Here is a 27,776-nt window from a genome sequence, read left to right on the forward strand (position 1 = left end):
CTCTGATGAGCAGCAATGACACAGGTTCAAACACAATGTTCTTGGCCACATGCAGGCTGACAGCGACTGACTATATGATTTTTTTTCTTTTCCTTTTATTTCTTTAATAAACAGGACTGACAGTTGCTTCCTGTGTTCAGAGCCAAGTCCCTAGCTGCTCCCACTGGGCTTTTATTCTTCAGCCACAGACTGACTATAGGCCCCCGAACTGCTTAAACTCCTCAGCATCATGAGTACCTGACCATATGTACTTTTGTACTTATATACAAAAGTGTTTGTACTTACAACCAAACAAAAACAACACATGTTCTCATGCAATCAACTGCAAAAGTTCAGGGCGAAATGCACACCTCACCTCTCCACCAGCAGAGGATGACTCTGTGTTAGAAAGATGGGAAAGGTACAAAGAAAACCAAATTATTAGAACTCAAGTTCTCATCAGTTCCTGCTCTAACTCAGCAGACTCAACAGTCCTAAACAGAAGCCCACATCTAATTATTTGCAGAAGACAAGCTACACCACATACACGTTATATATACACACATGTATACCTTATATACAGTATACATGTATACCTTATATACATGTATACCTTATATACCTTATATACACACAGGCAAAAAGAAAACATGACACTACTTCACTCCTCAAATAGTAACTTCTTGTGCCTGCCCTCCCAATGTGCATAAACAGTGATGGTCCAAAATCTGTAACACATTTCAGTTTTTAGGTCACTGGACAATAGCCCACAAAGAGCAGAAGGGATTGAAAATTAATAACGCTGCTGGAAAGAAAAAAAGCCAAGAAATGATAATACTATCAAAATATGTAATAGCATACTAAACAGCATTAGTTACCATCTTTTATTTATTTATTTTGACAGAACATTTCAAATTCCTTAAATGTACAATATGCAAAAAGAAAATTCAAAGTTAAAAAATATTTTTCTCATTTGGAAAATAAACCTGTCTCTTCCTAGTAACATTTTATTGCCTTTTTTGAAGAAAGCTGTTACTTACATACCAAATATTACCAATGATAGCTTGTATAGAAAACACTGTCATTTATCTCCTGATGCAGAGAAATGGCATTTTTATTAATGAAAAACAAGAGCCACCAGTCTTGGCCATACTTCTGTAGAACGTAGTCATTATGTGCAATATCTGTGATTTGTAGTTCTGGGGTTGTATTTTTCTCCTCTCTCTAGCAGTTATTGAAAGATTATGATTGGAAAACAGCCAGCTCTTACTAGATTAAATGTTTGTTTTCATTCTGGGGTTTGAGGGGTTTTTTTGGTACCCATCATGCCTGTAATAACTTTCAACTTACAGTTAAATACCTGTCTCTCTGCTCCTCAACTTCTAATTTGTTCTTTGAAAACAGAGGCGCTAAAAGATATGCCTTTTAAATGCTTAATTTGTAATTACCTACTGAAATGTTTTCCCTATGTAAATGCAATGACAGTGTGAATATGTGGCTCGATTTACCTAGGAACTCATTCCTACATCAACACAGTCCATCTTGCCTTCTTACCCTCTTGTTCTTTCACTGCTGTCATAATACTGAGATTTTGAGAGAGACACAAACACAGTGGATGACCTTATCAGAGTTTAGGACCTATATGAAAACTCCCCTGCAGTGTCACCAAAGTCATTTGACCTGACACTAAACTACGGCCTGGACTTGTCCTACCTAGAGGATGACTTTGCTGGCAGGCAGAGACAGCACTGACACTGCTCTGCAGAAGGGAGGGCAGAAACTCCAGAAGGTAGCCATGGAAGGTGGTCACCTCTCACTCTAAACCACATCCCAGTTTAAGTGCCTAAAGCCAAGTGGGCTCCATCTCACCCTCAGGTGTTCTCTTTGCACACCTCTATCTTCTTTGGGCTGCCATGGCCATACAACCCCTCCTCCCTTCCTGACAGAGTGGTCTAAGCCAAGCTTGAGGAGGAGGAGGACGTTTTCTGCTCTCTGGCCCTTTGGCCAACCATGATGCTCCTGTAACACCTGGCTGCCAGGCTGAGAGGAAACTGCAACCAGAGAGAAATGCAGAAGTCCCAAGGATAAGGTGTTAGCACGTCTTCCCTTCCCACACATATGCATTTGCACAGCTCAGACATTAAAAAACAAAAACACAAACACACAAAAACAAACAAACAAACAAAAAACTCCAGGCATCCAGCCCCAACCAGGCAAAAGCAGGTCTGCAGCACCGCTAAAGCCACGTGTCCCCAGAGAGAGAAGATGGTAGGGGAGGGCAGAAATCAGGCAGTCCCTGCTTGTAGGCTTCATATTAAACTAAAAATCAACCTCACATTGCTAGCACTTTCAGAGCAGTGTTCATGAGCTCTGCAGGGTGCCATTTTCATCTCTTCTTTGATGTGAGAAGGGTGGAAGTGACGGTGCATTAGAAACAGGAATGAAAGGGGCAGGTTGGGAATCATTAAGCAAGCTCCCTGTCTCTTTAAAAGGAAATGTTCTTGAATTTATGCAGCCATTTATCTCATCTGGACATATTAAAGCAAAGTATCTACGAAGAGAAAGAAGCCCCGTGTTTCAGTCTCACTTCACTTTTGGATATACACTTGGTGTTTCTGTAGCCTTCAGGTCTGAACTACTGAAGAGCTACAGTTTAATTAACCATTACAACTTTTATAAGGTGTAATTGGCCTTACATCTAGTTCATTAAAGCAACAGTAGAATAATTCTGACAGCCCAGCCATGAGACAAGTTCACACAGAGCATTAGCAGCTCAGCTCCCTGCACATTAAGTCAGTGCATATTTTCTGAAGAGAGGAGATGAAATAGTGCTAATCATCTACTCCCTGTCAACTATGCACCCAGAAAAAATTTGTAAAGAGAGATGACCAGGAGCAAATAGACAGTTTCCAACCTCATTACTCCTCATTCCGCTCAACATATGTCAAGTGTTTGCACTAGGCAAACTGACATTTTAGCTTACCATGGTCTACCCTGGAAACCTGATATTTATAATGTAATCATTCTATATCTGGCCCTGGAGCAGCTGCAGTTAAAGGAAGATGTGTTATTAAAGAGAAAGTCTCCATTTGGTGGCTATTTGGTAGGTGGAAGTCCTGTGAGACTGAAATATTCACAAAATACTTTTACTCAGCTGGGACTTTGAGGTAAACTGAAATAAGATGCTTTCCCCTCTGCCTCACTTGAAATTCATGTACTTAACAAAGGTATAGGCTTTTATATGACTATTAACATTCCCAGATGCAAACTTTCCAGATGTGTTATCTACCTGAGTGGGAAAGTGACCCCTGCCTGAGGACATCTCTCCACCACTCTTATCTTCTTCTTCACCAGTATTTTTGGCTTTTCTTCACCCAGACCTACTCCTCCTCTGTCTTCTCTGTACCATTTCCTCTCCTAACTTTACTTGTCATTAAGAGAAATTTCTACTTCTCTTCTCCTACAAGAACTAATTTTCAGGAAAGACCAGCACTGACCTTTGCAGTCAGTGGACCTGTCTGCAAAGTTAATCCAGATTTAATTTTTCCTTGGTGCTGACAGGCAGAGCACAAGGAAACTTACGCTTGAGGTCTTACAATGTGGTCTTTTACGAGCACCAGTGCTCTGACCCAAATACAACTTGTATGGCACTAGTTAATAGCTGAGCTACTCAACTACAAAACAATCAAAACAGGCTGTTAAAACCATGCTACTATACCCAGTAAGATCTGTTAATTTAACACAGTGTTAGCATGCTCAGTTTTTACTGTATCTGGAGGGTGGTCAGGGAATGCAAACCTGTGCTCAGAGCACTGAAGGTGAGCTAGTATCTGCTTCCAAAGGACAAGATAGAAAAAGACTGATGTGACTGATAATAACCATGCTGAAACTCAACAGTGGCCTCAAAAGACTGTGAAGAACTGAGAGGCTTGATAGTGTACTAAGAAGTCTTTTTTCAAGCTGCCATCTCAAATAAAATCTGTTGTGCGCAGCAGAGACTTATGTCAAAAGAAATCCCTGACCTTTAATGAAGACTACTGTGTAGCAAAAACAACCCCCAAAACAATCAACCCCCCTTCCCCCTTGATTAGTCTTGCCCAAACTGAATAACCTGTCAGCTTCAGTATCACATAATACCTGCACGAAGTGAGTTAAATCACTTCAAGGAGCTTGATGAGCTGCTTCTGTGTCAAAGTGGCCCAATTCTGCATTGAGTTTCATAGCTGGAACCTTGCCAAGGTGACTTCCTCGTTAAGAACATAATTTGGACAAGTATTTTTTAAAACAGAAGCACTTCCCACATACATACTTTTAAAGATGCACAAAGGGCTTTGCTAACAATCATCTTGAATGCTCAAATAAATTTTGAGCACATTTTGACCATCATATCAAAGCACACTACATTACGTACTGCATTATGACACCACAAATATAAAAGACATGACAATTATTTGGACAACTAAGAGCATGAATAAAAAATGATTGCTGAATTGGAATGCAGAACAGCTTATAGCTTCTGAGAAGAAAGCCTCTGACTTGTAGGGTTTATAAACTCTATGAACCCGACTGCCTCAGCAAAAAAATTTCTTCCTAAAAAATGTACGCACTCAAGTCAAAGCTCAGGTCATACACTGAGTTTTCAAATAGTCAAGAGTTTTGCTGAATCAAGACTCAACAAGAACTGTGAGCAGCAGCAAGTAAACTCTGGTCTCAAAACTCGGTTCAGGGCAGTGACCAGTGACCAGCATCAAAATAAATCCTAGAAGGAAAGCAAACAGTTGTGCTCCATTAGTCCGTAAACTCTCTGAAACCAGTTAAATAATCTGCTAGCCTTTTTCTTAAAAGCACTTTCTCTTAAAAGCACCTAATCATTAGCAGAAGTACTAATCTCTATACTGTAATGCTCTATACTACAGTAACAGTAATATGGGATAGGATATTCTAATTATTAATGGAAGTGTCACTGTTAATGCATTTACCTACCTGAAGCATGTATGCCAGGACACAAAAAAAGAGTCTATGTCCAAAACAGACCACCCCATATGGATACTTTCACCTCCTACCAAAATGTGGGACAAACTGGAACAAGGACACACAAAGCAGTGACCACCAGAAGCGAGAAAATATACGAAGTGCTTCAAAAAGTTTTCTCTTCTATAATTAAAGGAAACTGTGTTTCAGAAAGCCATTATTCTACAATGAGTAGCAGGAGTAGGAAATTTAAAAAGCAATGAGTTTAACTCTATTTGGAATGAAAGAAAATACTGATTTAAGAGGTTTGCTAGATTTGTCTGTGCATCCATGAATAAAGTTCAAAAGCATAATGAATTGGTTATACCTCAAAAGGTGGAAGGTGTTCTCAGATGTAGCCTCAGGCTGAGGTGCAGGCAATGAAAGAAAAAGGAAAAACAGTAAGGTTGCTAATCCAAAGCCAGTACCTCAGACATAACTTGCCAAACAATAGCGTTTGTCTGTCTTTTCAGGAACTGTAACCTTCATTAAAAAATCACTAATTCAGGCTTTCTGTCATCCTAAACCCTTCCGTTGCCTTCTCTCCTTAAAAGACATTAACTGAAAGGAGTTTCTAATCACTTCCATCAGTAACAGGACATAGTTTCTTGATGAGAAATTATTTTCAAGTACCAGTTACGAATATATGTTTCAAATACCAGGTCTTTAATATTATAATTGGAAGTGCTGGTATGCCACCACGGGACCAAGTTCAAGAGTGGTAGACCAATACAGCATTTATGCACAGCTGAAGAGGAGGTGTAAGGCACTACTTGGTGTGTAGCTGGCACACAGTGAATGCAAGGGGAGGAGAGGAAATCCACTCTGAAGAGACAGAAACCAGGAAAATCCACATTTGTAAAACAAAGACTGACACTTGCCAGACCTACCTGTGGAGGTCTACTGAAAAAAGTTGACCTGGGACAGAAAAATCACAGTCCTCAACTAAAACATCAGTCAAAGTCAATGAATGGGTCAAGCCAACAAAGTCAAGCTAAAAATTCCAAATGGGAGGTTCTGTAGCATAGTGTGCTATGTGAACTGAAATTCTCATGCAAGCTTTCAGCTACAAAATGCATATTTGTTTAGACGAGGGTGATTAACCAGCGCAAAAAAACAGACAAGAGTAGTAATGCATTCTGCATTTATTGTTGTCTTCCTGGGTGTCTTTCTGAAGTCAAATAGAAATTATTGGGATCAACTAAGTAGCTATGTGAAACATAATGGTCTAGTTTACAGGAAGTTAGACTGAATGATTTAGTGATCCTCCCTGGTCTTAAACTGTCTGAATCATGCAGCAAAAGATTACAGAGATCAGGAAAGGAATACAATGCTTGTAACCCCCCTTCTTGTGCTTCAGCTGCACATCTGTTTTCCATCTCTTAACTCAGAAGGAAAAAGAAGAGTGTATTACAGAACAAAACTTCAGCACAAAAGAATCAAATATTGGTGATGTGATGCTGAAGACCTGAAGCAAAGATTCCATGATTAACTGAAATTACTGAAGATACCTCTTAGTGCTGATTTCTGTCAAAAGGTTTTTGTTTAATTAAAAAAATGAATTAACATCACTGTGAAACTTCTCCATGTATAGAAGACATTACTGTAAACTAACAAATATTTGTCAAAGTTAGGGGAAATATTTGGGGGCATGAGGGCAAATATTTGTCAACAGTACTTCAGTAACAAAGAAACAGATGAGCAAAATATTTAGTAACTTTTACAGTTTCTCCACCCTCATATCATGTCTCTTGTCTACATAATTTGGAGAAAATAACAGTATTTTTTCTTTACATTTACCCTGGCTTCGCAGAAGCAAACAACAGCTCAGACAAATATGGTCTTACACCCCAGAAGAAATTTACTTACTTTTATTAAGACAGACGTTATACAATACAGTGAAACTCAATTTATAGACAAACAGATCTGGAATGTGTGGTCTTTGAGAAAGATCTAGTTCACATTTCAGACAGAATCCACGTTCTATAGCTCAAACCAATCTCCTATGTTTAGTAACTTTCAAAGGCTTTTATCTATTACCTATTTCAGCATTAGGGCTATAGACTTTTTCTATAAAGTAATACAAAAGAATAACTACGGATGCTATAAAGACAACGCAAGGTTCTTGGGACATTTAGATTTAACAAATATCACAGTGGCCTGTTGTGAGCTATGTATAGCTAGAAAAAATCAAATTTCATCTGCCACTCTGTCAGGCTGCATTCCAAAGTCAGTTTATCACTGCACCAAATACCAAGGTATTTATCTTCCCTGGCTAGGTTAATCTTGTGTTCCATAATTATCATGACTGCCATAAACACATTCAATTCTGTTCCTGCTTTTGCAAATGTTGCCAATTTGGGGAGAAACAGAGCTTAAAAAGAACTTGTTTGCCTTCACCTTAAAGGCAACAGCAGAAATTAAGAAATATGTTGCATTAGAGGTTGTAATTCAGAGAATGGCTGAGGTTGGAAGGGACCTGAAGACTTTATCCGGTCCAAGCAGGGCCACCGAGAGCAGGCTGCCCTGAACCATGTCTAGGCAGCATTTGAAGATCTCCAAGGAGAGAGACTCCACAACCTCTCTGAGTAACCTGCGCCACTGTTCCTTCATCCACATGGCACAGAAGTGCTTCCTGTTTTTTAAATGGAAATTCTTGTGTCTCAGTCTGAGCCTACTATCTCTTCTCCTGTCAATATCAAAAAGAGCCTGGCTTCATCTTCCTTGCACCCTTCCCTCAGGTATTTATATACATTGAGATCCCCTGGAGCGTCCTCTTCTCCGGGCTGAACAGTCCCAACTCGCTCACCCTCTCCTCACAGGAGCGGTGATCCAGTCCCTTCATCATCTTCATGGTCCTACATTGTACTCCTTCCAGTATGTCTATGTCCCTCTTGTAATGGGGGGCCTGGAACTGGACATGGTGAGGCCATGTGGTCTCACCAATGCTGAGCAGACGAGAAGGATCACCTCCCTCCACTTGCTTGCAATACTTTGCTTAGTGCAAGATACCATTAACCCCCTTTGTCACAAGGGCACATTTCTGGCTCATGTTCAACTTGGTGTCCATCAGGACCCTCAGCTCCTTCTGTACAAAGCTATTTTCCAGCCAGGTGGGCCCCAGTATGTCCTGGTGCCTGGGGTTGTTCTTCCCCAGATGCAGGACTTTGCACTTGCTATTGTTGAACTGTGGGAGATTGCCGTCAGCTCATTTCTCCAGCCTGTCCACCTCCCTCTGTATGGCAGCATGACCCACTAACATATCAGTCACTCTTCCCAGTTGTGTGTTACCTGTGAACATGTTACTGGTACACTTTGCCTCATCATCCAGATCATTAATGGAGATCCTGTTTAACAACAGGACCAGACCTAGTACTGACCTCTCGCATACATCAGTAGTTACTGTCCTCCAACTAGACTGTGCCACTGATCACCACCCTCTGGGATCATTCAGGCAGTTTTCAATCCGCCTCACCATCTCCTCATCCAACCCATGCCTCATCAGCTTCTCTATGAGAGTCTCATGGGATACAGGGTTGAAGGCATTACTGAAGTCAAGGCAGACAATATCCACTGCTCTTCCCTCATCCACCAGGACTGTCATTTCACTGTAGAAATGTATCATCCATTATAGAAATGGATGAGGCTGACGAAGCATGACTTCCTTGGTGAATCCATGCTGACTGCTCCTGATGATGTTCTTGACCTTCGCATGCCTGGAAACAGTTGCAAGGATTAGCTACTCCATTACATTCCCAAGGATCAAGGTGAGGTTAAACAGCCTGTAGTTCCCTATGTCCTCTTCCCTCCAAGTCTTGAAGACAGGAGTGTTTGGAGTACTCAGACACTTCTCCCAGTTGCGATGATCAACCAAAGGTTATCAAGAGTGGCCTCACAATGACATCTGCCAGTTCCTTCAGCACTTGTGGATGCACCCTATCAGGGCCCCTGAACTTACATACATCCTTTTCACTTAAGTATTCTCAGACCTGGTCTTCTTCCACTAAGTGTACAGTTTCCTTGTTCCAACCTTTACCCCTGGTATCTGGGACTTAGGCTTCCTGAAAGCCAGTCTTGCTGTTAAAGACTGAGGCAAAGTACCTCAGCCTTCTCTACACTTTGTGTCACCAGGTCCCACACATCATTCAGCAGTGGGCCCACACTTACCCTAGTCTTTCTTCTGTCACCCATATACTTACTTATTATTAGACCTGTGATAAGAGCTTAGTTTTTTAGCCTTAAACTAAAAATATTTAAAATATTTTTGCATTTGAAGTATTTCAAGCAGCAAAAAGAGTACTATGATACTATGAATGTAGTTGTTTGGCAATATCTGTTTGTATGCAAATTATGATTTTTCCATGACAATTTTCAGGATTTTTTTTCTTGTTTCCTTTGATCATCTGACAAATCCTCAGGATGCAGCGTGCTTTAGGAGTCCGCAGGCCTGAAAACTTCAACATCCTTCAACATGCAACTTAGCTAAACAGCTTCCAGTTCCAGATTTGGCTCATTTGAAGCTGGCATGGTGCTCTTCACTGTAGTTATGCCCTAAAGCTGTTAAAAATGTGGTGAGCCAGGGATCATTCCCAGTAGATACACTGCCATTTTTACCGCAGATTATTAGCATCACTCCTACTAACATCTGTTCTCTTGCTGCTTAGAGTAGGAGAGGACAAACACACCTTTGTCCCTGGCTTTCCATGATGACAATTATGTGAAACCCCAGGCTCAGAAGTATGCAAACCAAGAATGCTTTTATTGGGAGAACAAAAAATATCTCCCTTTTTAATTTCTGAATTCCTCTGAAATGGACCTACAGGTTAATTGGAGAAAGAGCAAGCAGGAATGGAGGAACGGAGGTAAGTATGCATGCATACATTGCAGTCTTCTTTATACTTGCCAAATTGGATCAAGAAGAAAACCAGGAATTGTTCATCATCAAAAGCCAGAGTATGATGTGTGCAACTCTAAAAAAAAATTAACAGAATGTTTGTTTGGAGGGCTGAGCATATCCTTTAGTTTAGAAGATGCAAAAGTTAGAGCAAAATCCATACCCAGCCCTTCCCATCCCACCCAGTTTTTGTTTGGCTTTAGCTTGAAGAAACATGTCATATCCCACTACATTAATTCAGAAGAATATAGACTAATAATAGAATCTATAGCTCAATTTAGTAAAGATGAACTGCATTTTATGATGTTAATAAAACCCAAGCTTAGGCAGAAGCTGAACAATTTAGTAAGGCTCTAGCTAGTTTACAATCTAGTTTGCTGACTACGAGAGTCCAAGGTGTATGAAGTAGGAAGAAGCAGAGTTTCTACATCTCACTCCTCTCCCTGTTTAGGACAGTATTCTAGATGGAAACAAGAAGGTGCAAAATCAGACAGAAGTTCTCGTTCCTGTGTGATGAATTTCTTCTATAACCGCTCATTCGTGAAACACCTTTCCCTGTGATATTTCCATTTCTGGAACAGGGATAATAAAGGACATAATAATCCAGAATTTGTAGAGCTCAAAATGCACCCATGTTTGCAAACCACCTGGAGTCCTGCAGAGATGTGAAATATGTCATTAGAAGAGGGAATACATGTGCACATGGATAGGTTTGTTCATATCAATGTTTCCTTATTTCAGTTTTCCCAAACTTCCAAAATCTCTGCATAAAACAAAAGAAAATTTTTATTTTTCTACCAAGGCTACACAAGCTTTCTAGAACCTCACCAGGGAGCAAAGTGAATAAATCTGAGGCTGTAAATTCATGTTCCTATGAGGGGATTGAGACAGATGTAATCATCTCACTTGAAGAGTTCTGGGGTTACAGAACTAGAAAAGCAAAATGTACTCACAGAACATCTCAGGTCAAGTGGATAAAGTCACCTTTGGCTTCTGTGTAGGAGTGGCAATATGCCAAACTGAAACACAAACCTACAGAGCCGCAAGCATCATTAGCATAAGTAACAGCAGATTAACTTGAGAAATTATGCCACAATGACTGAGTTTCCCAGATGCACTAAAAATATCTACACAGAAGAGGCAGGCAAGGCATCCTCAAAACAAAACAAAAAAAAACCACACACAACACAAGGCCTTAGGGAAACCAAATCCAAAGGTGACTTCCTTCTCTTTTTAAAATCTCCTCGTGGTAACTTGAAAACACATGATCAAACTACCTGTATGTCCAAGAACATTTATGCAATCTTAAAATAAAGCTATATGTTACTAAAGGACCAAATAATACATTAAGGTAGAGCAATCTTTACTGGAGAGAGCCTTCCTGCAGGCGTAATTCCAGCCAGGATGTCAGCAATTGCTGTGAGTACTGAGGAAGAGGAAGAGGGTTCAGGATGTAATAGAAAACACACAAATCTGAAATACATCCAAGAGCTAAGGAATGACTCATTTTCAACAATGATAATAGCAGAGCGGGTAGACTGTAGAGACTGGTCACTGTTATGTAACAGAAAACACCATCACAGCTACTGAATATGGCCAGGAGGTGATCAAAACTGTCTGTGTGAGTATAGTTCACATCCACCGGTTATTTACCAGATTAAGTATATCTGACAGAAGAGTCAATGTGATATACACAGTTCAAAGTGGCAGCAACATACCTATCTTGTTTGTTTGTTTTGCATGGTTTGAATCTAATCTTACACAACTCCAGGCAGGATGACAGTGGCATGCAAAACAAGTTGATATGATACATAAAATTGGTGTGTCGCTTTAGCCTTTATTTGAGAGTTTCAATAGCCAACACTTTCTTTTAGATCTTTGGAAAACAATATATGTTAAGTTTAATATTAACTGGCATTTTCAATCTTGATTACCTACAGACACAGCTCAGAAAGCAAATGAAAAAGGAGTGAAAGTGCAAGGAAATGCAGTAAATACTACAAAGAAAAATAAAAGGTGAAAAGAACATAACATGAAAGACAAGAAGAAAATACATTTTCACTTTTTAAGAGGTTAACTATTGATTAATAAAATGAAATCACAAAATACTTATACCAAAATAAATAAAAAAATATTTCTAGACATTTTAAAGGACCATGGGAACCATAAATAACTGTTAGACAAGCCCTAAGAAGAAAGTGTTCCTGATTTCCAGTTTGTTGGCTGATTTAGTACATATTAAAGGATAGAAGTAGATAGAGGATAGAGATAGAAGCAGATACCACAGAGTATCTTCTGTACCATAGAAGTCACCTATATGGGTGATGGCAAAGGGATGAAAAAAACTTGACAAATTAATTGTGAATAATCTGATTTTGTTTGATCAAACCAGGGCCTAAACACACTTACTGAACTTTTGTGATTGTGACTATGTTTTCACCTCACATCTAATGGCACTGAGCTCCAAAGATGAAACATGCAGCATAAGAATGGTTCTCCTCCTTTGACATTTTTTAAGCACTGCTTTTCAGTTTCACTGATATATTCTTGTTCTTGTATTTTCAGAGAATTGATAAAGGACAAAAACACATTCATTCTCATTATAACATTTGTTCAGAGGGAACAAGTCTAGGTATTCCATCACCAATTTCCATAGGTCTTTCGAGACAGAAGTAGAAAATCCTGCTTCTTCCACTAGAGAGGTTACATCTTGACTTTAACACCAGGATGGGCTTAGGGGCTCACTCTCTTTTTAATGCTCCCAAACATATCTGAACAGTGAGTGCTATGTCTTGTGTTGTTCAGGCACCAAGAATCAGATGAATAGCTGCTTCATGTAGTTACCTGTAACACTGTCAGGAATCTTATGCATGTTTCAGTGTGGTGCAGCATCTCCCTGCCTGGGCAGTTTCCTGTCAATACTGTTTCTCAGTTCACCACCCCAGATATATGAATGCAGCATTTCCCAATATTATAGAATCAGAATTCTAAGGACTGTTCTGCCGGACGACATGTAGAGCTTAGTGTTCAGAAATATGGAATAAATACTTGAGTAGTGAAAAAGGAAACAATTCTCTTAATTATTTTATTCAAGATTTTTCTCTTCTCCTATCCATTCTTCTGAAGGGAAAAAGCTCACTCACTCTCATGCTGTTTACTTCCCAAGGCTAACAGCATTTACTTTAATATTAAACTTCAGTACTGATCTTAAATGTCTGTAAATAGGATTACAAGGGAGCAAGTCTTTGAGGGCTTGAATCTTCATTTTCTTGCTCTGAGCTGAACACATACACCATGACAGCACCATGCTGAGAACCATTTGAAATGCACGGAGAGACAGACATTTTCTAAATATAGACAAAAATGGACCCCTTCCCCTTTGATGTGTTCTTTACACCCAGTTTCCAAATACAACTTTTCTCTTAGGGACTCAATGTTCTTCAAGTAACGATTACAAACACATGTGAGAACAGTTTAATTTTAGGTGTGTCTTACCCCACCTTTACTTATCCTGGAAGAAAAAGGAAGCCCTTGCTGCTTTAGACATTCTCTGACTTAATTAAATAGGAATTTAAAACTCTACTCTACTTTTGAATTAGTAGCATAACTAATACTAGTAGCAAAACTCTACTCTACTTTTGAATTAGAAGCAAAGTGTTCAACATTGCATCCTGGTAAGCAATGCTGCATTAAAAAAAATATATCTGAATGAACAAGACAGACTTTAGGAAATTATGCTAATAGAAGAATGTGATTAATGAAATTAATCCTGCTTCATGTATAGATGATCTTTTCCTTACTGAATTTTCAACTTCCATAATAACTCACGAGTATCTCTTATGTTGTTATCATGCAATGGAGCTCATTACTTACTACAAGGAATTGGACTGTTCCAGTGTACTTGCAAGCAATCAGTGAGATGAATGATTTGCAGGTGCTAAACATCATGCCAGAGTGTACAAAGAAACATCACAGATCTTATCTGAAAACATATCTGCAGCAAAAATTACCATTTTATTCCTGTAGTGGAGTGGGGTATTTTTATTTATTTGGTTATAATGAGAGAAAGTACTGCAAGCCTTCCATAAATAATCTTTGACTGGCAAACAAAAGTAACAGTCAAAGACATGAACCTGGCCTTCTGTAACTAGTTTGCTCATGCCTCCCCAGATCCATTTCACTGAAAGCAGGAGAGTTATCCAATAACATCCAGATTTCCACAGGTGCCTCCACTGAACACTGACATCTACTTTAATGTCCAACTCTATTCTCTAATTTACACATAAAGACAGAAGCAGCATTCCCCTTCACAAATTCAACCCTGGCTGCACGTACAGACTGGGCGATGAGACGCTGGAGAGCAGCCTAGAAGAGAGGGATCTGGGGGTCGTGGTAGACAGCAAGTTGAATATGAGCCAGCAGTGTGCCCTGGCAGCCAGGAGGGCCAATCGTGTCCTGGGGTGCATCAAGTACGGCATCGCTAGTAGGTCAAGGGAGGTGATTGTCCCTCTCTACTCTGCGCTGGTGCGACCTCACCTCGAGTACTGTGTGCAGTTCTGGGCACCACAGTATAAAAAGGACATGAAACTGTTGGAAAGTGTCCAGAGGAGGGCTACGAAGATGGTGAAAGGCCTTGAGGGGAAGACGTACGAGGAACGGCTGAGGTCACTGGGCCTGTTCAGCCTGGAGAAGAGGAGGCTGAGGGGAGACCTCATCACAGTCTACAACTTCCTCGTAAGGGGGTGTCGAGAGGCAGGAGACCTTTTCTCCATTAACACCAGTGACAGGACCCGCGGGAACGGGGTTAAGCTGAGGCAGGGGAAATTTAGGCTGGACGTCAGGAGGGGGTTCTTCACAGAGAGGGTGGTTGCACACTGGAACAGGCTCCCCAGGGAAGTGGTCACTGCACCGAGCCTGTCTGAATTTAAGAAGAGATTGGACTGTGCACTTAGGCACATGGTCTGAACTTTTGGGTAGACCTGTGCGGTGTCAAGAGTTGGACTTGATGATCCTTAAGGGTCCCTTCCAACTCAGGATATTCTATGATTCTATGATTCTATGAAATTTGAGAAGTGGGCCAAAACTATTACTGGCCTAGTGTACAAGCCAAAGACCAGCAAATAAAAATAAAACCTCTCTTAACCCCTGACAAAGCAATTGTGACCCTTTCTAATTCCAAAGCCCTTTACATTCCTGTTGTATTGAAAGGCCTTCCTTTAAGGCCTACAACCCTAATGATTGAAACAAGTATTTTGTTTGTTTGTTTTTTCCTATTATTCAGTGAAATCTTGAAACAGAAATCCCAGCAGTGCACAGGCAGATAGGAGCTTGGTGTTGACAAGCTGTCAATGTCTGAAGCTGAGAGTCAATAGTGGGAAACAGAGGTTTTTGATCCCAAGTCACATGTCTGATATCAGTAATGAATAAGAAGATAAAGTGCTGCCAAGGTAACACTCCCTGCACATAATATCCTTTAATCATTTTATTTACCTTACTTACCTCCCCATTTAAGTGGGATTTATTTTGCTTTTTATTGTTGCTTTTTTTAATGTTTAAACAAGTTTGTCCTGAGATATAATTTGCACCCTCCAGCTGGGTGGTCCAACAAAGCTCTTGAACTAACTAGACCCTGAATAGACCCCATCCTACTTCCACTCATTCTTTATACTCACAACTTTAATTTTATAAAAAAAAAAAGGATTGTTTTAAACTTTGATTATGTTAGCAATGGTGGAAAAGGAACACAACCTCCAGAACACAACCTGTTATGTTAGATAGCTTTCCACTTCCAACAAATGACAGCTTACTCTTCCTCCCATCTGCTAGCAACCCAGTAAGAAGTCTTAAAACCTCCTCAACATGAAGACACGTGTTCTCTTCATCAATTATCTCAGACTGGAGAACCAATGCAAAAGCTGTAACCTTGTTTTTTTAAACTCCAGTAGAAATAGATGACATCTGTACAACCCATGTGCTGTGAAATGTCACAAAACTCCATTTGAATAACTTTATAGCTTATATTTTCAAAACCATAATCCCTTCCTTTTCCTGTGATTATTTTGATGACATATCTGTTCATATGTTTTTCTCTCTTCTAACCCTTTTGAATGCACAGCCCACTACAGTCACAGACCATGGTGGGTCACTATTTTTTTCCCCACATCTCCTTCATTCATAAGTAGCTAAAAGCAAGGATTCACCCTGGGAGCTGGTTAAAACTCAAGTTTCAGTTGTATGTTATAAATACCACCTATGAAAAACTCCAGTACATGCCTAGTACACAAAAATCTTAGCAAAGCCAACACACTTGATGTTTTCCAAATGTTGATTACTCATGCTCCTGATACTATTTCAAGTGCACGCTGTACACAAGCTTTAAACTAGTAATAATACACTCTTCATGATGATTTTCATCTTTTTAAAGCAAATTCAGGATAAGTACCTCTTGAGTAACTCTCCCTGCTTCAGACAGAGAGGGGTTTTATGTTACAACCTATTTTTATTTATTTTTTAACTAAGTATGAGCTGTAATCATCACTCACCCATTCTATTATCAGTTATCCCTACAAATAACCAAGGTTGAGTCATTACCTCCTGACCATTTGGAAAGCACACTTGGAATAAACCCATCCAAAGTCACTGCAGTGGGTTGACCCTGGCCAGCAGCCAGACACCTACCCAGCTGCTCTCTCACTCCTCCTTGACAGGATGAAGAGAGAAAATATGATGAAAAAGCTCACAGACTCTGCTGCCTCTTCTTCCTCACTCTCTGCCCCTGCTCCTACAACACACTATATACACTAGCTTTGGAAATGGGTATCACCTTCACAAAATCTCTATCCCATGTCCTCACTCTGTATCACCAAGGGAACCTCTGTGTCTCCAGGGGAATACTGACACAAGTGAGGCTACTGCTCACCCACTTGGTACCCATGCTAGGGGAACATGGAGTTGCTTTTCCAGTCTTGTCGATACAGATCTGTCCAGCAGTACCAATATTAGTTTTTCTCCTTTAAACTCACAACGAGCTGGGACCAAATAAAATCCCGGAGAAAGACAATTGACAGCTTCAGCACTGATTCACCTCTCTTCAATTGTTTTATTGCACTCTCTGTATTTTTACAAATCCTGGGGCAAGGTATTAAACCAGAAAAGTATGCTGCAACAGAAACCAAATAATGGGTCTTATGCTATCTCTTAAATTATAATAATGAATACAACTGTTCTGAGATGTTTGCTTACTTAGGTAAAAACCATTATCATGTCCTGACATGGTAAATATCAACACATTCTGTGAAACAACAGAAGAGAAAGTTGGTCCTCTAATAAGGCACCTCTACCTTTCCAACATGTAATAGACTAATTTTCATCTTCTATATGTTTTTCTGCCTTGCTCTTTCAATTTCAGTGTTTCTCTAGAAGTACAGGCTGTGAAGGATTCCCAGTGACATACTCATACTCAGACACAATACAGCAACTAATATCGGTACCCTCATATTTCTGTGGCACCTCAGAATTATCAATAGATTGTATGTCTGTGTAATAGAATCATAAAGGTTGGAAAAAAAAATGCAAGATCATCTAGTCCAACTATCCCCGTGCCACCAATATCACCCACTAAACCATGTCCAACCTTTCACTGAACAACCCCAGGGATGGTGATGCCACCACCTCCCTGAGCAACCTGTTCCAATGCCTGACCACTCTTTCTGATAAAGTGTCTCCTAATTTTCAACCTGAATCTCTCCTGGTGCAACTTGAGGCCATTCCCTCTAGTCCTATCACTAGTAATCTGTGAGAAGAGGCCGACCTCCAGCTCCCCATACCTTCCTTTCAGGTAGTTGTAGAGAGCAATAAGGTCTCCTCTGAGCCTCCTCTTCTCCAGACTAAACAACCCCAGTTCCCTCAGTTGCTTCTCATAGGACTTGTGTTCCAGGGCCTTCACCAGCTTTGTAGCCCTTCTCTGGACATGTTCCAGGGCCTCAATGTCCTTCTTGTACAGAGAGGCCCAAAGCCGAACACAGCACTTGAGGTACAACCTCACCAGAGCAGAATACAAGGGGACAATTACCTGCCTGGTCCTGCTGGCTACACTATGCCTGAAACAAGCCAGGATGCCATTAGCCTTCTTGGCCACTTGGGCACACTGCTGGCTCATGTTCAGGCAAGCATCAACCAGCAGCCCCAGAGCCTTTTCCTCTGAGCAGCTTTTGAGCCACTCTACCCCAGGCCTGTAACGCTGCATGGGGTTGTTGTTGCCAAAGTGCAGGACCAGGCACTTAGACATGTTGAACTTCATCCCATTGGCCTCTGCCCATTGATCTAAGCTGTCCAGGTCCCTCTGCAGGGTCTCTCTACCCTCCAACAGATCGGCATTTCCCCCCAACTTGGTGTCGTCTGCAGACCTACTGAGGGTGAACTCAATTCCCTTGTTCAAATTATCAATAATTATATTAAAGAGGATTGAGGTGTGCTACACATATCTCCAGCATTCTGTGCAAAATCCTGAAGTCATGTTGTTAACAGGCATGACAAAACTCAATCCCTTTTCTGCTAAAGATATGTTACAACTTCACAGCTGGCCAGGGTTTGCAGCCATAATTCTGGTTTTCCTTTTGAGGAAACAAATCAGATCCTTCATGTTAATTACAGGTAGTTCCCTGAAGCAAAGAAATCACTTCTCTCTATGCTTCATGAAGTGCCAGATACACTGTTGTCGTAACAAATAATAAAATACTTGGATTAAATAATAATCAGTGTTCTGTTGCCTAGGTTTACAAGAAACTACTTGATACATCTTGCCCAACAGAGTTACTTGAGATATTGTTTATTCAATAGGTCAACCAGGTCACTCGATTCCATACTAAATACCAGTTTAACTAACGACTACTGCAAAATTAATTTACTTGCTGCCAGAAAAATAATCCTAACTGATACTCTTATGGCAACACTCAATCTCCCTGTGGTTAAATTACCTTTATTATCTGCCCTAACTCTTTGAATGTTGATGATTAAAAGGAAGTTGCATTTAGGCCCATGTAATTAAAAAAAACTGTGCCACTAAGGAAAGTGTGGGATTAGATCTTATGACTGACAATCAGATATAATTAAAGTATTTTTTAACTTGCAGTTTTAAACTAACTTAACTAGAAGGAGCATTTTGGAATTATGCATCTTAGTTATAACCTTAAATTTAGAGTCTGAGACCCTCCTCAAATCTGTCTTGGATATGTTTGATCTGTCTTGGATATTGGATATGTTTGATGCATCCTAGCTAGCCACTTACCTAATCCTCATTATATCTTAGGTTTTGAAAGAAAACAGAAGCTGAGGATAAATATAATTAGTTACTGGATTTAACAACGTGTGTGTCATGCTTTCTGTCCTTGGCTTCTGAAGACATACCTGAAAAGGCACATGCATACGAATGTGTAATCACAGGATCAACTGGGCTGGAAATTCACTTTGTTGTTTTGGAAGTGTTTTGCTAAGTACCAAATTCATTCATAAGGTAAAAAAAAAAAAACATGTGTTTTTCAGTAATTTAAAACCAAGACCACTAAAAGTGAGAAGTCTGCAATTTTACTATTAAACTGAAAGTTACCACAGACAGTAAACTGTGAACATCCACAAATTATTTTAGCAACTCAAACTTCAATTTTCAGTCACCAACTATTTTAATGGCACAAAAACTATTTCATCAAAGCATCCATCCAAAAAGATTCCATCCATTACAGCTGGGGAAAGTAGAAATATAAAATTTTCCAGGTACATGCAGATACCTAATACCTTTACTTTTCTACTTTACTATCAAACCCGATTCAGTAACAACTCAAGATGTGAAAATCAAGACATTGCATTTTTCAATGTTTGCCATCCTTATCTCATATTGGACCAACACAGAATGGAAAACAGCCTGGGACTGCAAAGTGAAAAGTCTGGTCTTTGACAAATACCATTTGTTTAAATAAATAGGTGAATATTTCAGCTTGCCCTTTTTTGCTTGTACCTAGAGAATATTTGCTAAATATGATGTGTGACCATTAGTATCAAATTAAAGAGGAGCTCCCATTATAAATGGCATTTTGTAGTAAAAACAAACAAAAATGTTGAATAAAAGCATACTATGGGAATATATAAATAGTGTTCTTAAAAAGAACAAAGCTGATCAATCTGTTTTCAGAATCTTTGTTTGCATTATGTGTTGCAAAAATGTATGTGACCCACATAATGGCTATATAAAAATAACAGGCTGCTCATAAAAAGGAAGTCTAGAGAAACAGCATGTGGTGGTTTTATTTAGTGTGGCTTTTAAGTTTCAGGGAAACAGATCAATATAAGTGATCAGGAGTGAATGCTAAAAGGAGCTGACCCCATAAAAGAAATTCTACATGCTCTTTACTCCTAAGCATCAGAAGCACACAGAAACGGAAGAAAGTTAAACTAGATATTAAAAAATACATTTTCAGGCAGCTTAGTTTTTGTTCAAATTTTGCTATAACTTTTTCTGATCTACCTTTTTTCCCTGGTTGTGACAAGTCATGAGGGGTGTGAGGGAAGGAAATGGAGGAAAAAGTCTTTATGAGCAGCGGTCAAAACCAAAAGCCTCCTTGATAATTTTAGTATCTTGAGTTCCTGTATTATCAAGAAAGTCAGAACACTGGTTGCAGCTATGTGCAATGTCTTTAGGGATATGTAAATTAAAGAGACACCTTGTAAAGAACAGTCCGTTGTAATGTAAAACACTAAGCTGGGAAACTCGAGGATACTAATGAAAACACTATGTGCCTAATCTTGTTTTACACTTCTGATTTTCCTTTAATAAGACTAAGATCTCTTCTAAAAATAAGAAAAGCAAAACAACAACAACAACAAAACAAACTGCAGTGCAGATGGAGGTTTTTTATTTTTTGTAAACAGGTACAACTTAAATCCTTATTCTGATGCACAGATGCTCAGATCATATATGAAGAGTTTTTTAAAAGATGCAAACAAAGCTGTTATTGTTTGACATTTCTCTCATTTCTTATAGAGTCCTGACTTGTCCCTTCAGAAACGTTCAGGACTTGAGACAGTCTCCCTCCCTTCGGTTATTCCTCTTGCACAGTTGCATTACTGTGACTACCACATCCAAGACATTTCTGCAAGGACTCCACAATGACTGCATTCACGACAGTTCTGCAGTGTATCACTTGGATGTTTTGAGTCAATGGTGCAGAATAGGAATAAGAAGATGGGCTAAGATGGGCTAAATCCATCTAAGACATGCAGCACAGCATCAAGCTGGAGGATTTCTTGTTATTTATAATTCAAATACAGTAATCTTCTGGTCTGAGTACCTAGTGATTTCACTAGAATGAGAAGAGGAACACAGATAATATCAGCCTTCAGAAAATTCTCACATTCTTCTCTGAATGTCTTACTGAGCAAAGTCCAGCAACTGTTCAGATAGATGAGTCTTCCCCCTGCCCTTCACTCCATCCAGCATCACACAGGAAGTTAACAGGGTGCTTAGCTATTACTGGCAGCTTTTGGAAATGTCAACATTTCTTATGGAGATTAAAACTACAGGATTTCAGGGGAAGGTTTTTTAGTCCTCTGTGACCTTATTCTAGAATGGAGGAAAAGGATATCCTTTATTTCTGAATACAGCCCCTCAAATTGTTAGCAATTTTAATTTCATTAGAGAGTAAAAGTGCAACAACAACAAAAAAAAAAAAAATCACACACAAAAAAACAAACCCCCTAACAGAATTTGAACTCTGGATCTTGAAGGAAAAAATATTTATGGATTTTGTTTATTAATACATTTTGTTTAGGCATAATATCTTTGTGGAAAGCTGGAAGAGTAAATCCACATGTTCAGTAATATCCCTTTGGACAAGCTTGACACCCTCACATGCCATTCCCCATGTATGTTTTACAAGGTGATGACCACCCATTCTTCAAATGGCTGTCTCATGGAACACCTGAAGCCCCTGCATTCCTCACTTTACCTGTCATTTTTCCTCCTGCTGTCCTCCTTACTCCAGTGAATTTTAGAACTGATAGATTTTAGTGACAGAGAGAAGGTGTTTCTTCTCCCAGTTTAGCTTCTCATGATCCTTGCCTGAAACAGCCAGACACTTCCCCACACTGAGTATTTCTAAAACAGAGTTTCTACCTCATCCAATACTTGTGCCATCAAGAACCAGCTGTGCAGCTCGTAACCAAAAAAGATCTCTTACTGTCGACAAGGCACTGCTACTTTCTTGCAAGACTCCTCCAACAAGCAGCAGGCCCAAGGACAATTTGGTTTTGTCTAGAACCATCCGGCTCTTGTCAGGTCTTCATTCCAACTCATATGTCCAGCCCCATACTAAATTTTAATGTTTCGCAGGACAATGTTCAAAAAAGGCTCATCTGCAGTCCTTCTGGAGCACCAGGCAGATTTCCCTCCTGTGCATGTTTTTTCCTCACTGACTTGAGCAGCTCCCTACCCCAATTCCTTTTTGCTACAGTAAGAATAAGGCATTGATGGAACTTGCGAATGCCTTACTCAACAGATGTTGATGAGACTTATCATTTCTCTGTCAGGCTGCTCCAGGTCATATTCTTAATCTGTTTCTGCCCATCTCTTTTCCTGTAGTCATCTCACACTTATGTATCCTTTTTCTTTTTTTTTTTTCCTCTTCAGTTTAAGTACCTAAGTATCAGCATATATCCTTATTTCTCTTCTCTGTTGAACTAATATATGTACATATTAGAGATACATATCTGTAAAACTACATGGAAGCGAATGTATTTATCTTGTGCTGTCGCACAGTCTAGGACTTCAGATTTCTTTTCCTTGACTGGGATTAATAACCTGAATCGTGTGAAGGAGTGAATATAGGCAGTTTCCACACCATTCAATAAGTAATCCTTTACATTTTCCTTAATTATAGCTAGCCAACATGCGAGTGAACATCCTGTACCTCTGCACACCTTTTAGATCACCCTTCCAAGAAGTGATTTGAAAACAGTGGTCCCATATCTAAATAAAGTGAAAAATATCAGATATAGACATTAATTCAGGAACACAGAATAGAAAGAGAATTTATATGTAAGAACAAGAGAGAACTTGCATAAGGCTTAAGTAAGACAAATACACAATTGAATATCTGCATGTATTGACGGTAGAAACATCTGCTGGCTCTCATTGCTGCTTCTCTCCTCTTTTCTATATCCATTCTTTTGCTTTCCGGAATATAGATGCTTTATTCCCATTATTTTTTCATCTTTGATTACTAGCTTGTAAAATAATAAAAGGAAAGGAAAATGGAGCAATTATTTTCTTTAGCCCCACCAGATCTCGAATATCATGGCAAAGGTCCAACTCAGTGCTCTGCGTATTTTAAATTGTTATTTTCCTGTATTATATACAGGAGCTTGCTCATTAGACAGGCCTGTATTACGGTAGCTCTATTTATAATCAACAGCTAGCTCCACCTAGCGTCAGCTTAATTCCTTAGCGAAACAAAAACCTAAAACCAAATACTAAAAAAAAAAAAAAAAAAAAAGAGAAAATAATAATAATAATAAAATCACTTATCAGATGGATGGTGGCTACAGATGGCACACATTTACAATTACTGGCATCACAAGGAAAAGACAATTTTAAGTAACTACAGTATGATAATAGCCAGCCACCACTCTCGTTACAAGGAGCAACCAGATCTTCAGAAGTACTAAAATAAAACTAGCAATATAAAACAGTTTTACTGCTACTCTGAAAACATGAATGACACTCCACTTTTTATGTGGGTTATTCTCTGTTTTTTTCATCATCAACAAGGACAAGTTATTGTTAAGCTTAACAGAAATTCTCTGAAATAAAACAATATTATTTTTGTCATCAAAACCACAGAACTATTTTTGGCTATAGGAACCCCATAGTAATTCTGTCCACCGATAAGTACATCTCTCCTCCCAGCACTTACAAAACAATCTAAAATGCCTCTCAGGGATGATCAAAGCAGGGAAACACTCACACTACCTAACAGTATATCAATTTTACTGATCTTTACCTTCAAACTTTCTAATGGTTGGTTCACTGCTGTGTATCTAGAAACATCTATCTTTCTAAAATGTTCCAGCTTTACTCAAAAACATTTAGTGTTTAATAGCATGATCCTCTTTTGACAAGACTACATACAGTACAGCCAGAAAAGTCATTTAAAATAAAGTCAGAAAAGTGAATATCCATTATGACAAGACATTTCTTAGGGGAAGAAATCTTGGAAAAAGTGATATATCTGCTGAAGAAGAGAGCTTGTGTTGAAATAAATCATTTTATATAGAACAATAATCCAAATAATTTAACAATCATATCCTGTGAGCTATACAGCAGAGCTTGAATGGTTACTGTACCTCTGAAAAGGAAGAGAAGAGAGGTCCTGCTTACACTTCGAGAACAACACTTCTCAGATCCAGGGCGATCCAGCTGACAGAACTAACATCTGTTTTAAACCTCTTCAAATCACCTGTTCAAAACTGCTAAGTGGTTTCACCCTAGTGGTGATAAAATATATTTCAATATGTACTGTGTAGATTTAATGATTGCTCCCCAAGACAGAGATATATATGTTGCAAAGGGGAAGGTGGACAGGAGGAAGGAATATACATCAAAACACATACTAAGGCATCTTAACATTTTCTCAAACTTTCTTAAAATAGTTAAAAGTTATGCTCCTGACCTATCTGGTTTAAAGTAGTCACAGCTAAATTAAATAATTATACAAAAAACTCACCGCAACACAGAATATGAATTTAATAAAATGCACACAAAGATTTTCTGATGTTTCAAAAATAAGAATACTCTGATTCTCAATAATTTAGCAGTTAGTGTCATTTCTCATTAACAGACTTCAAAATCCTATCTGAAACAAGCTGATACAGAGAAATTAAGGGCAGTAATCAAGCGAGAAATGATAGACCAGCTGGGTAGGCATCAAGTTGGCAAAACGTGAATACAGTTCAATAGCTGAAACAGATGCTGGAGTTGTTGAGAAACCCTGCAGGAGATATTGATGTATTTTCTTTATATAATACTGAACAACCGAATAAATGTCAAGATCTAAAAACTGATGGGGAATAAAACCTGTCAGAAAAAAATAGCTATAAAGCTGAGACCTGCAATAACATCTTTTCATTATACCAAAACATTCATGCATGCATCTTCATTTCCTTGGGATTCCTGAATAAGCCAATACATCAATCAGAGCTTGCTAGTGAATCAGAGGGAGCCTCTGCCAGTCTTCTGTTTCACATTTGTTTGCTTCTATCTACCTGAGGCTTCACAGACTTAGAAAAGACTTTATTCTTCAGTATCATCCTAACACGACGCTCTTTCAGGTGAGTCCCTGAGCTTGGAGACGAGCAGGAAAGAAAAGGTAACACAAGCATAAACTGAACTGCAAAATCCATTTTGCAAAAAGAATGTTGTTTTCAGAGTTTCCAGACCTCGGCAACAAATCCTCTGCCATCAGCGGCAGCTCATTCTAGCATATGCTTTGTCATGGTCAGTTTCTAATTACATTCATAATGATGCAATAGCTTTGATAATCCTACCTTCCATGCCAGCTGCTTTTCTTGTCACTCCATCACGCCAATAAGTTGGCTGCCGTAACAAATCAAGATAGTGCAAAACAGCATCTTTCCCCTGCATCTGTCATCTTCCTGAAAGCATTCTATTACTGCCGACTGCTGGGAACCAGAAAGTCTATTTGAATTCCAGCAGCTCCCCTTTCGCATGATTCAAGTTAGGTTAGGTGGGCATGCCTAACATGATTCTCTCCATCATTTATTATGCAGCTGCTACACCGTCGGTGTGGTAACCACTCTGACCTTATCTGATGCGTCAGTCTTGCAAACCTATACCTCCGTGCAAACACACGAGCCACAGAAGCATCTTGCATTTAATGAGCATTCTCTCTGCCTAAAGAGAGTGCATCTGCAAATCTGTTTCAAATCCTGCTGCTCGCATTGTCCTCTAAGGCTGATGCAAGTGTTTGAAGATTTTTTTAGTCTTGCATTTTGTCTTTTCAGAAAGCACAGTTCTTCAGGCACGCTTGAATTATTCACACTTCAGCTAAACGTTTGCTGATTTCTGTCCAAACAGCACCTTGCCGTTGAAACTCTCAGCTCGAAAGCTACTTCTGAATAACAGTACTGTGCTTTCAGTCTCTCAACTCCGTTTTAAACATGGCTTTTATACCGAGCATCTCAGCACATATTTAGCTCTTTCCAATGCAATGAATGGCTGTCTAGTGAGGGAAGAGTATATTTTAAAGCAATTTATCTAGACCTACCTGTAGGTGACTTTTGCTTTTGCTTTTTGTTTTAGACATTTGAGCAGTAAGCAGATTGCTCTGTTAGAGCATCTTGATATTCTTAAAGTGGTAAGAGCACCATCAGAAGCTGCTTTTCACCAGACTGTGGAGAACACTCTGTAATGAAAGAGTTTGCTTAAATATGTCTGAGTATCACAAATTAAAGGGATGGGAATTTGTCATCTTTATGTTTTCTGTTGGGGTGGGGGAAAAACACACTTGCGTCAGTGATTTCAAAAGAACATTAACAGAAATTGACATATCCATATCAATCATCCACCGAGTTAAATTAGCTATGTCTCCTCCCACCACTTCTGCCCGAAATTCAGAGTCAAGGCATTTCATTTTTAAAGCATCTGCTGCTTGAACATAAGCTGAATAAATGCCCTTAACCCCACACTGGAAAGTTTGAATAGCTGAGACAGAAATAAAAAGGAACATTTTAAAACATGCAACAGACTGGTTAAAACCTGTTAAGTGAAATAGGGAGATAGAGAGGAAGGACTAACTGAAGAAGACCTCCTCAGCCTTTACATGAAGACTAAGGAGGAGTGAGGGAGGGGAACGGGCACTGTCCCCTATGAAGAACTTTCCCTGGTGGTGGAAGCCAGATGAGGACTGCTCACCAGCTCTAGTATTCCTGGCACAAAAATACTCATGGGGTTTTACTTAAACCTCACTTCTTCACTCAAATAAGATATGTTCAACTTCTCTGTGGCTGTCCCCCAATGCCAACATGTTAATCCTTCCCTCCCCCACAATTTTCCAGTTGCAGTTCAGTTCCTCAACCTCTTGGCTGTGGAAGAAAAAGCTAGAGAAGGTGAGCCTAGGGGAGTTTTAAGTCACTGAAAATGAATGGAGGGGGGTAAAAGAGAGGAGGAGGAAGGTAAGAAAATCTCCAACTTTGAAAAAACAAACAAACAAACAAACATAAAATAAATAAATAAATAAAAGTATATTGAATAACCTCTACCTCCCTGAGCTCTAGACCTTCATGAACATTATGTCTGGGTGTGACTACAGGGCACATCCCTCTTCACATCCTCAGAGCTATGGTGCCAGGGCTTAGCACCAAGGTCCCAGCCCCACCTAGCCTATGGCCACCGAGCAGCAGTGCTGGTGGCTCACCGGTACCCTGGGTCCATTGCAGGAGAGCGTAGTGCTGCGATCAGGCCTGCAGGCCCCTCTGCTCTCGACCATGTGTAAGTGGCACAGCTGACACCTGAATGAGCTAACACAGCATGGCACGGTTTATATTTGATACTGTGTTTATTCCTAGTATGCTGCCAGAAAATGTCTTTTTAGAGATTTCATGTAAATAAAGGAGAATTACTACATCTGTTCCTCTGTCTGTAGCAGCACATATCAACAAGCTAATTTTGCATTCAAGGCAGAGACAGGCCTATCATATAGTTACAAAGTGCACAACTATAAAGTGCCTATCTGAAAATACTGTCAGCTCCTTTTTGTTCACAGTTCAAGTCATTTCTGAAGTGAAACAAACCAGACAATAAATGAGGACTGACTTTGAAGTCCCTATA

The 27,776-nt window shown here is 39.5% G+C and overlaps 1 protein-coding gene across 9 annotated transcripts in view; it reads right to left on the reverse strand.

The window, feature by feature from the left end:
- DMD (dystrophin) overlaps nucleotides 1–27,776 on the reverse strand; it is a 1,246,037-nt gene that overhangs the window by 1,115,548 nt on the left and 102,713 nt on the right. For 2 of the 9 annotated variants that reach the window (XM_084515488.1, XM_084515476.1), the window contains exon 1: nucleotides 25,475–25,633. The exons of 2 other annotated variants lie outside the window; for them this stretch is intronic. In XM_084515488.1, coding sequence (XP_084371614.1) covers nucleotides 25,475–25,571 — 97 coding nt within the window. In that variant the 5' untranslated portion in view covers nucleotides 25,572–25,633. Of the gene's footprint in view, nucleotides 1–24,274; nucleotides 24,344–25,474; nucleotides 25,635–27,776 lie in introns of those variants that run through there. 5 more of the 9 variants (XM_084515489.1, XM_084515484.1, XM_084515486.1 and 2 more) reach the window with 4 other exon arrangements.

This window comes from Aythya ferina, assembly GCF_964211825.1.
Source record: "Aythya ferina genome assembly, chromosome: 1".
Taxonomy (NCBI): Eukaryota; Metazoa; Chordata; class Aves; order Anseriformes; family Anatidae; genus Aythya; species Aythya ferina.